We start from the raw sequence: 12,572 nt of genomic DNA, 5'->3' as shown, positions 1-12,572 counted from the left end.
CGGTGTCACGTGGAGAAAAAAACAGGGCAGGAGGGGGGAGAGCGTTTAGGGTCAGCGCCTGCAGCTGCGGCCGGCTGCGCTCCCGCGTGTGAAGAAGGGGCCGGGGCCGGTCTGGTGTGTTGTCTGTAGCTCCCCTTCCCGCTTACCCGGATTAAATCTGTTACCTGAAGCGTTACCGTGAAGAGATCTGCGAGGCTGCTGTGCTTTTAACTGCGGTGACGCTCACAGAGAGCGCGCTCGCTCTTTTGATGACAAAAACGCATCAAAAACGGCGGTCGACGCAAAATACACGTGACCGCGTTTTAGCCGGCCTAAAGTGCCTGTGATGTAGTCACCTATATACATAGGTACTACTTTAGTGGCTTTAAAACCAAAGCTCCGTTTAGAAATCATGAATAATTCGTACTAAATTAAAGCACTTTGGTGCATAACCTAAAATGGTGAAAATTTTACTTAAGATTTTTAGAATTTTAATCTACGCTGGTAGAAAAGAGACAGGTGATTATAAAGGATGTTCGGTAGTCTGAGCTGTCTGCATCTCGGTGTTGCTGCTTTAGTAACTGAACCATTTGACTTTAACAAGTTCATTGTTTTTAATGTAGCCTTCGAAAGCTAAAACTTCTCTGCTCTTTCCAAGTCAGGTTCTTCTCTGCAGGGTGTCCTGCATTTCCATGACCAGTAAAGGCAGACCACATCCACCTCAGAGGTGGTCAGCTCTTCAGGGGAGCCCTGCCTTGGAGCAATGCTTGTAGTGGACTGTTTCCTTCAGCAGAACTCTTTCAGGATTTTCAGTTGTATGGATTAATATTTATTTTTTCATTACTTTCAGACTAAGAAGGCAGAAATCCTTCGGGTGTTTTGTTATGTGCTTTGTTTTTTGATTTTTTTTTTGGTGTGTTTTTTTTTTTTTCTTTGCAAACAGTCATGGAATCTGCTTAAAGATCACTGCTTTGCTTTTGTAGTCTGCGCTGGAAATGGTTGTCAGAGGCTACAGGGGATTGAGCTGCTTGTTGCACATGGGGGAAGGCTGTGCAAAGTTAGGCAGGTAAAGCAACTGGCATGTGTTTTCAGTGTGGAGAACAGGAATGAGGAAGCTAAATGTAAACTTTTCACTGAAAGCAAAGCAGAATCATCATTATGAAACTGGCTGTAAGGTTCTTTTGTTTTGCTTTCTTTACTTTTTTTTTTCCTTTTTCCTTTCCCTTGCTTTGAGGCATGGAGTCATTCTTACTTCATTTGTAGGATGGTCAGGCTTTGCTGGAGCCTTCTAACTGCAGAGGCAGTGCCTGAGATGACAGAGATGATGATGCTGGTGCTAGCTGCATGTTCAAGTCCTAATGCCTCTTTCCTGTCTTGTTGATGTGCAAGGACTTGGTGGTGGCAGCTTTTGCAGTTTTTCTGATATCGGCACACAATTTATCTCTAGTTATTTAGCTTATTTCATCCATAGAGAGTAAGGAGCATATAGCAGAAGGTCTAAGGTAAACTGGCATCTCATGAGTTTATCTTTTTCCAAGTTTCGAGTCCCATGGCAGATTTGAAGTGGTTACTGTCCCTTTGGAAGCTGTGTATCTGCAGGCCTGTAAGTCTAGTGGAATTCCCCAGGCTGAACAACATTGTTGTCTTGTGACCTGTATTTGAGGGCAGTGTGGTCCAGATTCCTATTTTGTCTGGGCAAAGGGGAAACGGGCACTTTTGCAGGCTAAGTGTGCTGGTTTTGGCTGGGATAGAGTTAATTTTCTTCATAGTAGCTCGTATGGGGCTGTGTTTTGGATTTGTGCTGAAAATGGCGTTGATAACACAGGGCACAGGGAGGTTTTTGTTATTGTCGAGCAGTGCTTACACAGAGTCAAGGCTTTTTCTGCTTCTCACCCCACCAGCGAGCAGGCCGGAGGTCCACAAGAATTTGGGAGGGGACACAGCTGGGACAGCTGACCCCAACTGACCAAAGGCATATTCCATACCATACTACATCATGCTCAGCATATAAAGAAGTGGGAAGGGGGAGCATTTGGAGTGATAACATTTGTCTTCCCAAGTAACCGTGACGTGTGATGGAGCCCTGCTTTCCTGGAGATGGCTGAACACCTGCCTGCCCATGGGAAGTGGTGAATAGATTCCCTGTTTTGCTTTGCTTGTGTGTGCGGCTTTTGCTTTTCCTATTAAGCTGTCTTTATCTCGACCCACAAGTTTTCTCTTACTGTTCCATGAGGGAGCAAGCAGCTGTGTGGTGCTTAGTTGCCAGCTGGGCTTAAACCAGGACACTAAGCCTTCAGACTTGTCTGTACAGGGACCTCAGCATCAGAGCTCATGGCCTTGTTCCCTAAGCACACTTACCTGTTCTGATAGTACTTCAACACAGAGTTACTTCCTCAGAGATACCAGATAGCTAAACACAAGTTTTTGTAAAAAGACTTTTTAGAAACAATTTCTAATTCCTATAGCATGAGAAAAGTAACAAAATATGAAATGCTTTCAAAATCTGAAATACTTTACAGAATTTGAAATACTTTACAAAATTCTTTCATCCAGTTGCCTTATCTTTCCAGTTTAGCTATTTGCTTCTACTGAATTTCACCTCTTGAGTGTGTTTTTTCAGCCTGATAGGGTTGATAAGAGTTAGTTACTCTGCTCTGTTGGCAGCTTGCTGGAGTTAACTTAGTGGTTCTTGGTGTCTGCCATCTCACCAAACTGGGATGCCTTCCTACGAATGGAGGATGGTCAGAGTTAGCGATATGTATTGTTAGTGCTTTGCCTGTGTCCTAATTTGAGCCAAGATTAAGACTAAAAACCAAGATTAAAAAGACAGTATGGAGGATAACAAATATCACAAGTATTGTATTGAAAACATTGCATTAAAAATACATTGAAAAAAAAGCAAACAAGTGCATAAGTATACACAGAAAGATTTCCCAGGTCACTATACTGTTGTGGTTTTTTTTTTTTCTACCATCTGTGCTGACATTCTCTAAGTGTTTTTTCTTCTTTTAGTCTGGGATTTGGCCCAGAGGTTTGTGAAGTGTATTATTGTGGTCATCTTTTAACTGGTATGGCAAACCTTTAACATTTCTCCCAAGGAATATTTACTTCTAGATCAATGAAGTAGAAATACCCAAAGCAGCAATTATAACTTGTGTATCTTGGAGCAAGTTAAGTCTTGCGGAGTTGCTCCCAACCTTGGAGTCTAATTCACAAGTGATTATGTATTTAGAAATAAAGCCTCTTGCTTAAAACGTTGTCCTTATTTGAAAGTGCTGTTATGTTCTGAGTAGCTGAATCTGGTAGCCCTATGAACAGTACAAATAGCCTGATCCTTCTTCCCTCTCTGGCTGATCAGTATGAAAACCCATTAGTGGGAAAATACACACTGAGATGCAGATATGTAATTTGGATCCCTGTATTATTTGGACTTGGGCACCCAGTCTGTCTGTAGCTCCCCCCAGGTCCCCCTAGGGGCAGGCAGCCGGGTGTCTAAGCCCCAGCGGTCCACAGCCCTGCTCCAGTTCCTGGTATTTAGATCCCATGTGTGTGCTCACACACACACGCATGCCTGTGCTATGTATATATACGTGTGCGTATATATGTAACTGTCCTTAGACGCTCAGTCAAACCAGTAACTGGGCCTGGGCGGCCTGGTCTCCCAGTCACCTCATGTGCAGACACAGACAGGTCCCCGACCCAGACCTATGGCCTCTCCGGTAGCTGCCCCCCAGCCCAGCACTGGGCTCAGGCTCCCCCCAGTCTCTCCAGTATTTGGCACAGACTCGTGGCCTTTCCAGCACCTGGTTCCCAAAACTCGAAGCCTAGCTACGCTGGCTTGGTGTCTGCTGGCGATGGCACAGGCTGTGAGGTGTGGCCCCTTCTCCCGTTGCTGGTACTCGAACCTCTGTGCTGTTAAATAAATCGGAAGCCAGGACAGACTGTGGTGGTCGGCGTCCCGCAATGGGTTGTTTTCTAGGCAGGGACCCTTACTGGGTCTGTGAGGTGACCCCTGAGGCCTCTCCTGCCCGCAGCCCCGGGGGGTCCCTCAGCCTGGAGCCGGGCCTCGGGCTGACCCATGGCCTTGCGAGGAGCGATGCTGGGCTGCCTCTGCCCGCCAGTGCCTCTCCGCTGCTTTTTGTTTATGCAGATTAGCCTTTAACCATGTAACCTAACGTTATAGGTAGTTCCCAGGCATGCCTGTAGATTTTATAGGATGATACATAAGCCATAGTCATACCAGCTATAGGAGTGGTATTCAGTACACTTGCAGGTGAGAGAACATCATTATTTCTTGGTCTGGGTTTTTTTTTTTTCCTGGTTGTCTCAGCGATGAATGCTGAAAGCATTAGTTTAAGTCTTTACGTACTCCTATGTGTGAGCATGCACAAAAACCTGCCTTCTTCAAATAAACCTTTCTGTGAAATTAAAAATGAGTTGAAAGGCTTTCTGTTACGATTTCTTTCTCAAACCTTTGAGAGGGAAAATGTTAAAGGTGACTCTGACAGATCAGACTGCCTCTCATTAAGCTTTAGGTCTTGTTACATCCATTTGTGCTGGATCCAAGAAGCAGAAAATGTCTTTAAGGGTTTCATCTCAGATGCCCAAATTCAAAAGCCAGCTCTGGGAGTCATCTCATGAAGCCTGGCTCCACCAGCCCAGAGGGCTGCAGGAAGGGAGGCACTCATTAAAACGACTGACGAAGGAAAGGTGACTGAAATCCTCCCCGTGCAAAAGATCTGTCTTATCATGAGCAGCTGTCAGGTGAGCAGTGCAGATGACTTGTTTGAGGTTGACTGAAGAGAAGACCGACGAGACAATTACAGGATTGCCCAGCTCCGTGGCTCAGGGATGACCCTTCAGCATTGGATGGCCACAGCTCTCACTGCATGGCCCCGCAAGGGCCTTGCGCACCCATTGTTGCCCTCTTAACAGCGACCTGCTTCATGCCTCTGTCATCGCCTCCATAAGCTACTAATGGAAGTACCTATTGGTAAAGTTAACGTCAAGAAGTAGAAGAATCTGGTCTGTTTTCTGCCCTTTTCAAGTGTGAGATTTAGTTTGGCGTACTCTTAATGAAACTTTGGGTTGTAAACTGAAGAAGCCCCCTCTCGTGGTCATCCCAGCTTTCCTCACATAGTATTGTAGAATCATAGAATAGTTTGGGTTGGACGAGACCTTTAAAGGTCATCTAGTCCAACCCCGCTGCAATGAGCAGGGACATCTCCAACTCAATCAGGTTGCCCAGAGCCCAGTCCAACCTGACCTGGAATGTTTCCAGGGATGGGACGTCTACCACCTCTCTGGGTAATGTCTGCCACTGTTTCACCACCCTCAATGTGAAAAATTTCTCCTTATATCTAGTCTAACTTTGCCCTCTTAGTTTAAAACCATTACCCCTTGTCCTGTTGCTACAGGCCCTGCTAAAAAGTCTGTCCCCATTTTTCTTAGGCCCCCTCTAAGTACTGGAAGGCTGCAATAACGTCTTCCCCGGAGCCTTCTCTTCTTCAGGCTGAACAACCCCAACTCTCCCAGCCTGTCCTCATAGGAGAGGTGTTCCATCCCTCGGATCATTTTTGTGGCCGCCTCTGCACCCACTCCAACAGGTCCATGTCTTTCCTGTGCTGAGGGCTCCAGAGCTGGATGCAGGACTCCAGGTGGGGTCTCACCAGAGTGGAGTCAAGGGGCAGAATCCCCTCCCTCGCCTTGCTGGCCACGCTGCTTTGGATGCAGCCCAGGATATGGCTGGTCTTCTGGACTGTGAGCACCCATTGCTGGCTCATGTCCAGCTTTTCATCCCCCAGTACCCCCAAGTCCTTCTCAGCAGGGCTGCTCTCAATCCCTTCATCCCCCAGCCTGTGCTGATACCAAGGGGTTGCCCCAACCCAAGTGCAGGACCCTGCACTTGGCCTTGTTGAACCTCAAGAGGTTCACATGGGCCCATTCCTTGAGCTTGTCCAGGTCCCTCTGGATGGCATCTTCTCCCTCAGGTGTGTTGGAAATCGATAGTACTCATCCTCCTTGCAGAAATGCCAATGTGAACAAGATCAGTAGCCTTAAAAAAGTGTATCTTGAGTTCCTTTTGATTTCCTGTGGATAAATGCCATCCTCCTGAAGGGAATCTTTTTATGTGCCTTTGCATACAGTTACAAATGGAACAGAGATAGGAGAAAAACTCTCCCAACTAGATTTTCATCCCTGGATATGCGAGGTCAAGCTTTACTGCTACTCCAAAGCAATTCTGAAATAAAAGGTTTTGATTTTTCTTATGAAATGCTAAGTTTATATGAAAGTCTTTGCTGCAATAACTTTTTCAAAGGATATTAAGCTGAGTTGTCCACAAGAAAAGCATGGCAGAGGGGAGCTTTAGCTTTGAAAGGTGTTGTTTTTTGTTTGAGAGCTACTTCTTGCTGCAGAAGTGGTTTCAAGGCTAACCTGCTGCTAATTGCATCACTGTTGGTTCAGAAGAGTTACAGAATAAACTTGCCTAAATGAGGCAGAATTTTCTTTTTAGCTCAACATACATGGCTCAGATAAATATGTTCTTATTTCCTTCTTTTCCTAGGAATTTTCCTCTGGCAAAATTGAATGTTTCAATGGACACTGTTTAAGATCAATGAGAAAAAACATGCTGCCCTGTTCAGACTCCAGCTTTGACAAAAGCATGGAAATATTAAGTGAAAATGTCAATCGAAGACACTGTACAAGGTATTGTATTTCTAGATGTCCAATCTCAGTTCAATTTATTGAATGAAAAGAAAAAATGAAAGCATGCACAATGAGTCACATTGTGATAAGTCTACAGCCAAAAATCTGTGGGGAAATATGATTATGTTAATGTCAGTGCTAGTATTTTAGAACTAGAGTCACTCTTTGTAAGAGTCTTCTGCTTGTATAAAAAAAAAAGTGCATTTTTTCCCCAAGTCCTTTGAGATATCTCCTCCACTTCGGTTACTGAGATATTTTTTACTCTATTGAGACTTCAAGATTAGCAGGTTAGGAAATGTCCTTATAAAAGTGTGTGCATATGGTATGCAGCAGACTTGGGATCTGAATCCTCCTTGTGATCCACCGGCTTTTCTTTGCATGACGTGGAGCACCGGATTATAATCTTGGTGAAGTTCCCCAGTCTTGAGGAGGAACTATACAGCGCAATACAGTATGATATAATACTTCTATAAAATAATTCTAATACAATAATTCTTTTCACCTTTCCTCTCTCTTCTCCCTTAATGTAGGCAGTTGGCAAAGCCAAAAGCAGACCAAAAAAAAGAAGAATATAAAGAAAGTAAGTAGTGGTAATTACTCAGGATTCCTTTTTAGCCTGGTTTCTGAGAAGGACTGCATTTGGTCATTCTAACTTGGCCCCCAAAACTTCTGAACTCATTAGCCAAAATCAGCTGAAGTTGTGAGAATAGATATCTCAAAGACAGTGAATTTGCTATGAATTTTATGAAAAGAGGTAGGTGGAAATAGGAGAATACGTTATTAATTCTTTTCAGGCTTGTGGAGAACTCAGCGTGCGTTCCTGTCTGCTCTTAGGCACTAGAGAATCCGTTCCTTAGCTCTGGTTTCTTCGTGGCATAGATTTTATGGAGTCTGCAGGACACAAATTAATTGAAAATTGTTTTTGCAAGTAGGAGGGAACATCGCAGTATTATATATGAGTTAAAAAGTAATTTGGTTGTGAATTCGGTCACACAAACCCACTGATGTGGGGAAGGTGTCACTGAAGTTCAGTGGTTTGCCTTGGAACCGAATTGCTATGCTGAGTACACAGGTGGGCTTGGTGCCGTGAGGCTGCTTGCTGGCAGCTGGGAAAGTCCATTAGTTCCAGGCAGTGTCCTGCCAGCCATGGGCTGAACCCGGGAAGGGGCCTGAAATGCACTTTGTGTGTAGTAACCCAAGTTCTAATTGTGTGCTACTTTCTCACTGACCTCCCGTAGCTGTTTTAATGACAGTGCAAGTAGCAAACCTGTGGCAAAGGATGCTGTGTGGTAAATACTGGGCAGATTTTTTTTTTAAAGCAAGCAAGCGTTTTGAGTTCTTTGGTATTTGGGAGTTAATCTTGAGGCATTTCTTATCTTCCAGAGCTTTTGTGTCATGATGCAGAAAATGAAAGTTTAAACTTTCATTTATAAAATAAATGTTTAAACAGCATACTAAAAACATGCGTCTTAAGAAGAGACTTCCCACATAATTTTTTTAAAAAAACGTTAGATACCATTTTACATGAATGGAGTAAAAACACCTCAGAGAGAGGTATTTGTTGTCTTCACTTTTCCAGAAAGAAGTAACTGGATTAAACTTCTGTTCTGTTTGTTTTCATCAGATTAGCTTTCCAGTCTATTAAGCTATACAAGTCATGCTTTTAAGCAGGCAGTTTAAACTTAAGTAATATAAGTTGAATGCTGTGGTCATGACAATAACTCCTAGTTCAGTATTTAAAGAAAAAAAACAATCCACTGCAGATTTTTTTACATTTTACTAGAGTGAAATGGGAAATAAAGGGAATAACATATTTTCTGTCTCAAAATATTTTATGTCTTAATGCATTTTAGTCACCAGAACACTGAAGACCAGAGCTGATGCAAAAGCTGCAGAACAAGTCCATGAAGAAAATGGGGATTTGGAGGTCCGCCGAAGCTGCAGACTTCAACAAAGTTGTTACACTACTACAAATCAATCTGTTTTGTTTGACAAACTTATAACAAAGTAAGTGGGTTTTTTCATCATCTTGTAAAGCTACTAAAATGAGCCTTATTAGCAAGTCTTTGTGCTATGGCATAATATTGGCTAGAGACTTTCTTCTTTTGACAACAGAAAAAGGTATTGTTATTCCCAGCAGCAAGAGCTAAATGTCTTCAGTGGTTAGGCTGAGACTTCCCTACTTGCACCTATGTATACAGTACGTCCTTGTGATAACTGCTGGGCTGCAGGTGCCCTCCACAGTAGAGTCCCACCAGGGCCATATGGCTTGGAACTCTCAGAGTGTACTTAGCAACCACTGCTAACATTCCTTTTCCGTTGATCAGGTAGGGTCTCCTCTCTCCTCCTCTGCCTGCACTGGTATGTCTTGCAGTTATTGTTACTATATTGATTTATGTAAGGTGTGGGCCTTTGTACTTAGCAGCCAAGCTGTTTAACCTGAGTTTTTTGGAAATAGGTGCTTGGGCTGTTTAAGACTTGCAGGTCTGTGAGTGTTTGCGGGAGGATGTATTTGGAAGGTGCTTCATGTGTAAAGAATTTGGGCACAGCCAATGTTTAAATTGGCCACTGGTGTCTTCGTTTTGGGATTGCCAGTTACAGACATCTTCATAGTAGAGCATCTTTTATCTATGGGCTCCGTGGGTTTATGTGTTGTATTGTGAACCAAAATGATCACTTTACGTTGTGACTTTCATTAGATTTAACTTGCTCCCTGAATCAATTTTCTTAGCAGCAGAAGTGCCTTCATTTTTGATTAACTTTTTTCCGTGCTTACAAGTGTTTTTATAATGCTCGCTTGAGGTAAGATACTGAGGAAAGTTGGATACAGCCAAAGTAGTCCTAGTGTTTCTGCCTGTCTGTCAGGCAGAAACAGCCGAATTACTAACATCATTAACTACAGCCGAAATAGTCCTAGTGTTTCTGCCTGTCTGTCTGTCAGAAACAGCCGAATTACTAACATCATTAACTACAGCCGAAATAGTCCTAGTGTTTCTGCCTGTCTGTCAATGCCTTAATTCTCTTTGTGAAGCCCAAATTGACACTGTGTTTTGAAAGCTTCGTGATGTGTAACAGCAGTGGGATGTTTTTTCCACATACATAGTCATGGAAAACCAACAGGAAACTTAAATTACAGTTAAGAGAAGAATAAGCGGCGTGTTGTCTGAGGAAGTCTGTGAATTAAAGATGACTTAATGCTATCATGCAGAGCAACTTAAGTGCTATTAAAAACTGCCATAATTTCTTTCTGTTATCCTACTATGCTATTCAGAATTATTTTTTTCCTACTAAAAGAGATTTTTTTTTCCTGTGTTCAGCGAGAGGGGAAGATAAACCTGCAAACAGCGTGTGTTTGCAAATCCTCAAAATGTTTCTTTTTAAATCTCTCTATAAAAAAAGTAAACGACCTAATTTTGAAGTAGTGTTTAAAAACTTGACTGTGTCAATGACTCTTTCTTTGTGCATACTATATTAAAATGTCATACTGGTTATGTGTACCGTTTTAAATGGGGTTTTTTTGTACTTGCCTATCTTTGCTCTTACATGTCAACTTTTTATCTTAGTACTGCAGAAGCAGTCTTGCAAAAAATGGATGACATGGAGAAGATGCGTAGACGGCGAATGATGGAAGACCTTGGGGTGTTCCACGATGCAGAAGAAGTAGATACTAATTTATTTTACTATTTTTTTATAAGTAGTGTATTTCACATAGGGGAATTAGTTGTAATTTTAATTTAGTTGAAATTACTTCTTCCAAAGAATAGCATAGTCTAAAATAATTTTTTTTTTTCCCCTTTCTAATTATAATTTAACATCATACTGTTATGGGCACGCTACAGATACGCTCTAAGGGTGGACGAAATATCTTCTTCAGAAGACATGAAATAGCAGTGATACGCTGAAATACATGGCCTACACTACAATTTCTGAATGGCTTTACAATTTTTGAATGAACACTGTTTACAAACAGCTGTTTCAGGGCTTGGATTTTCACTTCAAATCTTACTAAAAAATGAATTAATTGATGTCTGCTTTATCTGTGTTTGCTCTTGTGCCAGCCTTGCCTGTGAGCTTAAGTATTCTTCTACCCCTAGAGGAACTTATGTTAAAATTATATACAGCAATCATATTTCCTCTGTCTTAGTTTTGTTCTATTAAACTAAGTTCTTCTACTGTCCTTTTGAATGACAGACACTTTATTTTTTTACATCTTCTTAGCCTGCTTTCATAGTTTTTTGTTTAGATCTGAATTCCTTTTTTTTTTTTTAATGAAACTGGAATTGCCCATAGTACTTTGTATATAATTTCTCAAATGCCCATATGAATTTTTTTGTTGACTGCTAGGCATTGCTTTTTCCTGGGTTCTACCACACTCTTTGTTTTTTAACCTGTGATTAATTGATACACTTGGTTTTGTATCTGCATAAGTATTTAACTATCACATGTGCTAAACCTTATTTTAGAGCAAAAATTCTTGTTACTAATCCTGCGTGCCAGAATGATGGTCCTGTTGTCTCCTATACCTTAATTTAATCTTCTATATATGTGGAGTATCTTGATAATGTTACTATATAGGCACCACGTATGCCCATGTCAGGTTTTCTGCATATTTGTGCCTGATCTTTCTTGTTTCTTTTAATTAGGAAAATCTCGATATGTACTCCCGAGGAAAGAAAGAAATCCAAAGGGCTGATGAAAAAATAGCTGATAATCAAGATGCCATTGTAGGTTAGTTCTGTTTTAAACATTCTTTACGATGCTCTAGCCAAAAGCCTTGTCTTAAATAATTGAGACGAGCTGAACTACTGGTAATTTTTCATCTATTAAAGAATCTGTACTGCTGTTGACATTACAAGCCATAGTCATGGACTCCAGGGCTGTACTGCAGTGAGCTCAGAACAGGTATTCAGAGGAAAAAATAATTAAAAAAAAAAAAAAATCAGTGTTTTTCCAAAATGCTTACAAGATGAAAGGCAACAGATGGCTGCAGACTGGTGGGAATACAGAGAAATGGATGGTATTAGTCAGAATGAGAAGAGTGATCTCGCTACAGCAGGAGCATGACAGTTTTCATGGTTTTGAGCAGCACAGCAAGCATTTTCAGGAAGTAAGGCAAGCTGCCAGATGTGTATGGAAAGCTCCTCCTGAGTGTAGAGATCAGCAGGGGAGAAGATAACATTGTTGATTTTTGTGTAGCAGGTAGTGGAACCTGCTGTCTGGGCCTGTAATTAAGAACTGTCATCCCAGTACTCGGTGGGAAAGAACATGAGAAATAAGGTTAAATCATAAAAGGCCATATATGTTTGAAGTGAGGGGGGAAAACTTTTAAGGTTTTAAGGAGAATGATAGTTGTGATTAAGGCAGGCAGTCCAGTGATCCTTGTAGGAGCTCTCTGGATGGAGCAGAATGCGGCGAGACTGTACTTATGAACAGAAAGGATGTGACGGTAGTTGAGCCGATCAGTGTTGGGTTTTGTGATAGACCTCCTCTGCACACCCACAACGGAGCTCAGAGAGACAGTGGCAGGATGGGGAACCTGAATAATACCCTGCCAGGCTACTCCCAGGGCCATCAGCCCATCCAAGTCCTATCTGCACAAGCCCAGAGGAGCACAGGGGTGCACAACAGCAGGCAGGAACTCAAGTCAAGGACTCAAATCAAGGAGGAACAGCCACTTTGTCTGGCCCCGCCCCCCCAGGGCTGTCCCACCAGAGCCATCAGCCCCAGTGTCCAGGCCTGAGACCCATCTGGATGCGTATCGGAGGCAGCTCTCCAGATCACCTTTTGGACTAAGGGGTTACTGCCTCGGAGTGGGACATATTGTGGGATGCAGGGGAAAAGCAGTTCGCACAGGACTTACTATGAGATCTGTAGGGCAGGAACCA

At 42.5% G+C, this 12,572-nt stretch overlaps 1 protein-coding gene across 1 annotated transcript in view; it reads left to right on the top strand.

Annotated features, from left to right (window-relative positions):
• Positions 1-6,595: 6,595 nt before the first annotated feature.
• ATAD2 (ATPase family, AAA domain containing 2) overlaps positions 6,596-12,572 on the top strand; it is a 30,229-nt gene continuing 24,252 nt past the window's right edge. Inside the window, exons 1-5 of the mRNA XM_010286273.1 lie at positions 6,596-6,687; positions 7,218-7,267; positions 8,541-8,694; positions 10,251-10,347; positions 11,331-11,415. Of these exons, the coding sequence (XP_010284575.1) occupies positions 6,596-6,687; positions 7,218-7,267; positions 8,541-8,694; positions 10,251-10,347; positions 11,331-11,415 (478 nt within the window). The remainder of the gene's footprint in view (positions 6,688-7,217; positions 7,268-8,540; positions 8,695-10,250; positions 10,348-11,330; positions 11,416-12,572) is intronic.

Source organism: Phaethon lepturus, unplaced genomic scaffold (genome assembly GCF_000687285.1).
Source record: "Phaethon lepturus isolate BGI_N335 unplaced genomic scaffold, ASM68728v1 scaffold4574, whole genome shotgun sequence".
Classification (NCBI taxonomy): Eukaryota; Metazoa; Chordata; class Aves; order Phaethontiformes; family Phaethontidae; genus Phaethon; species Phaethon lepturus.
This window is presented reverse-complemented; position numbering and strand designations above follow the sequence as displayed.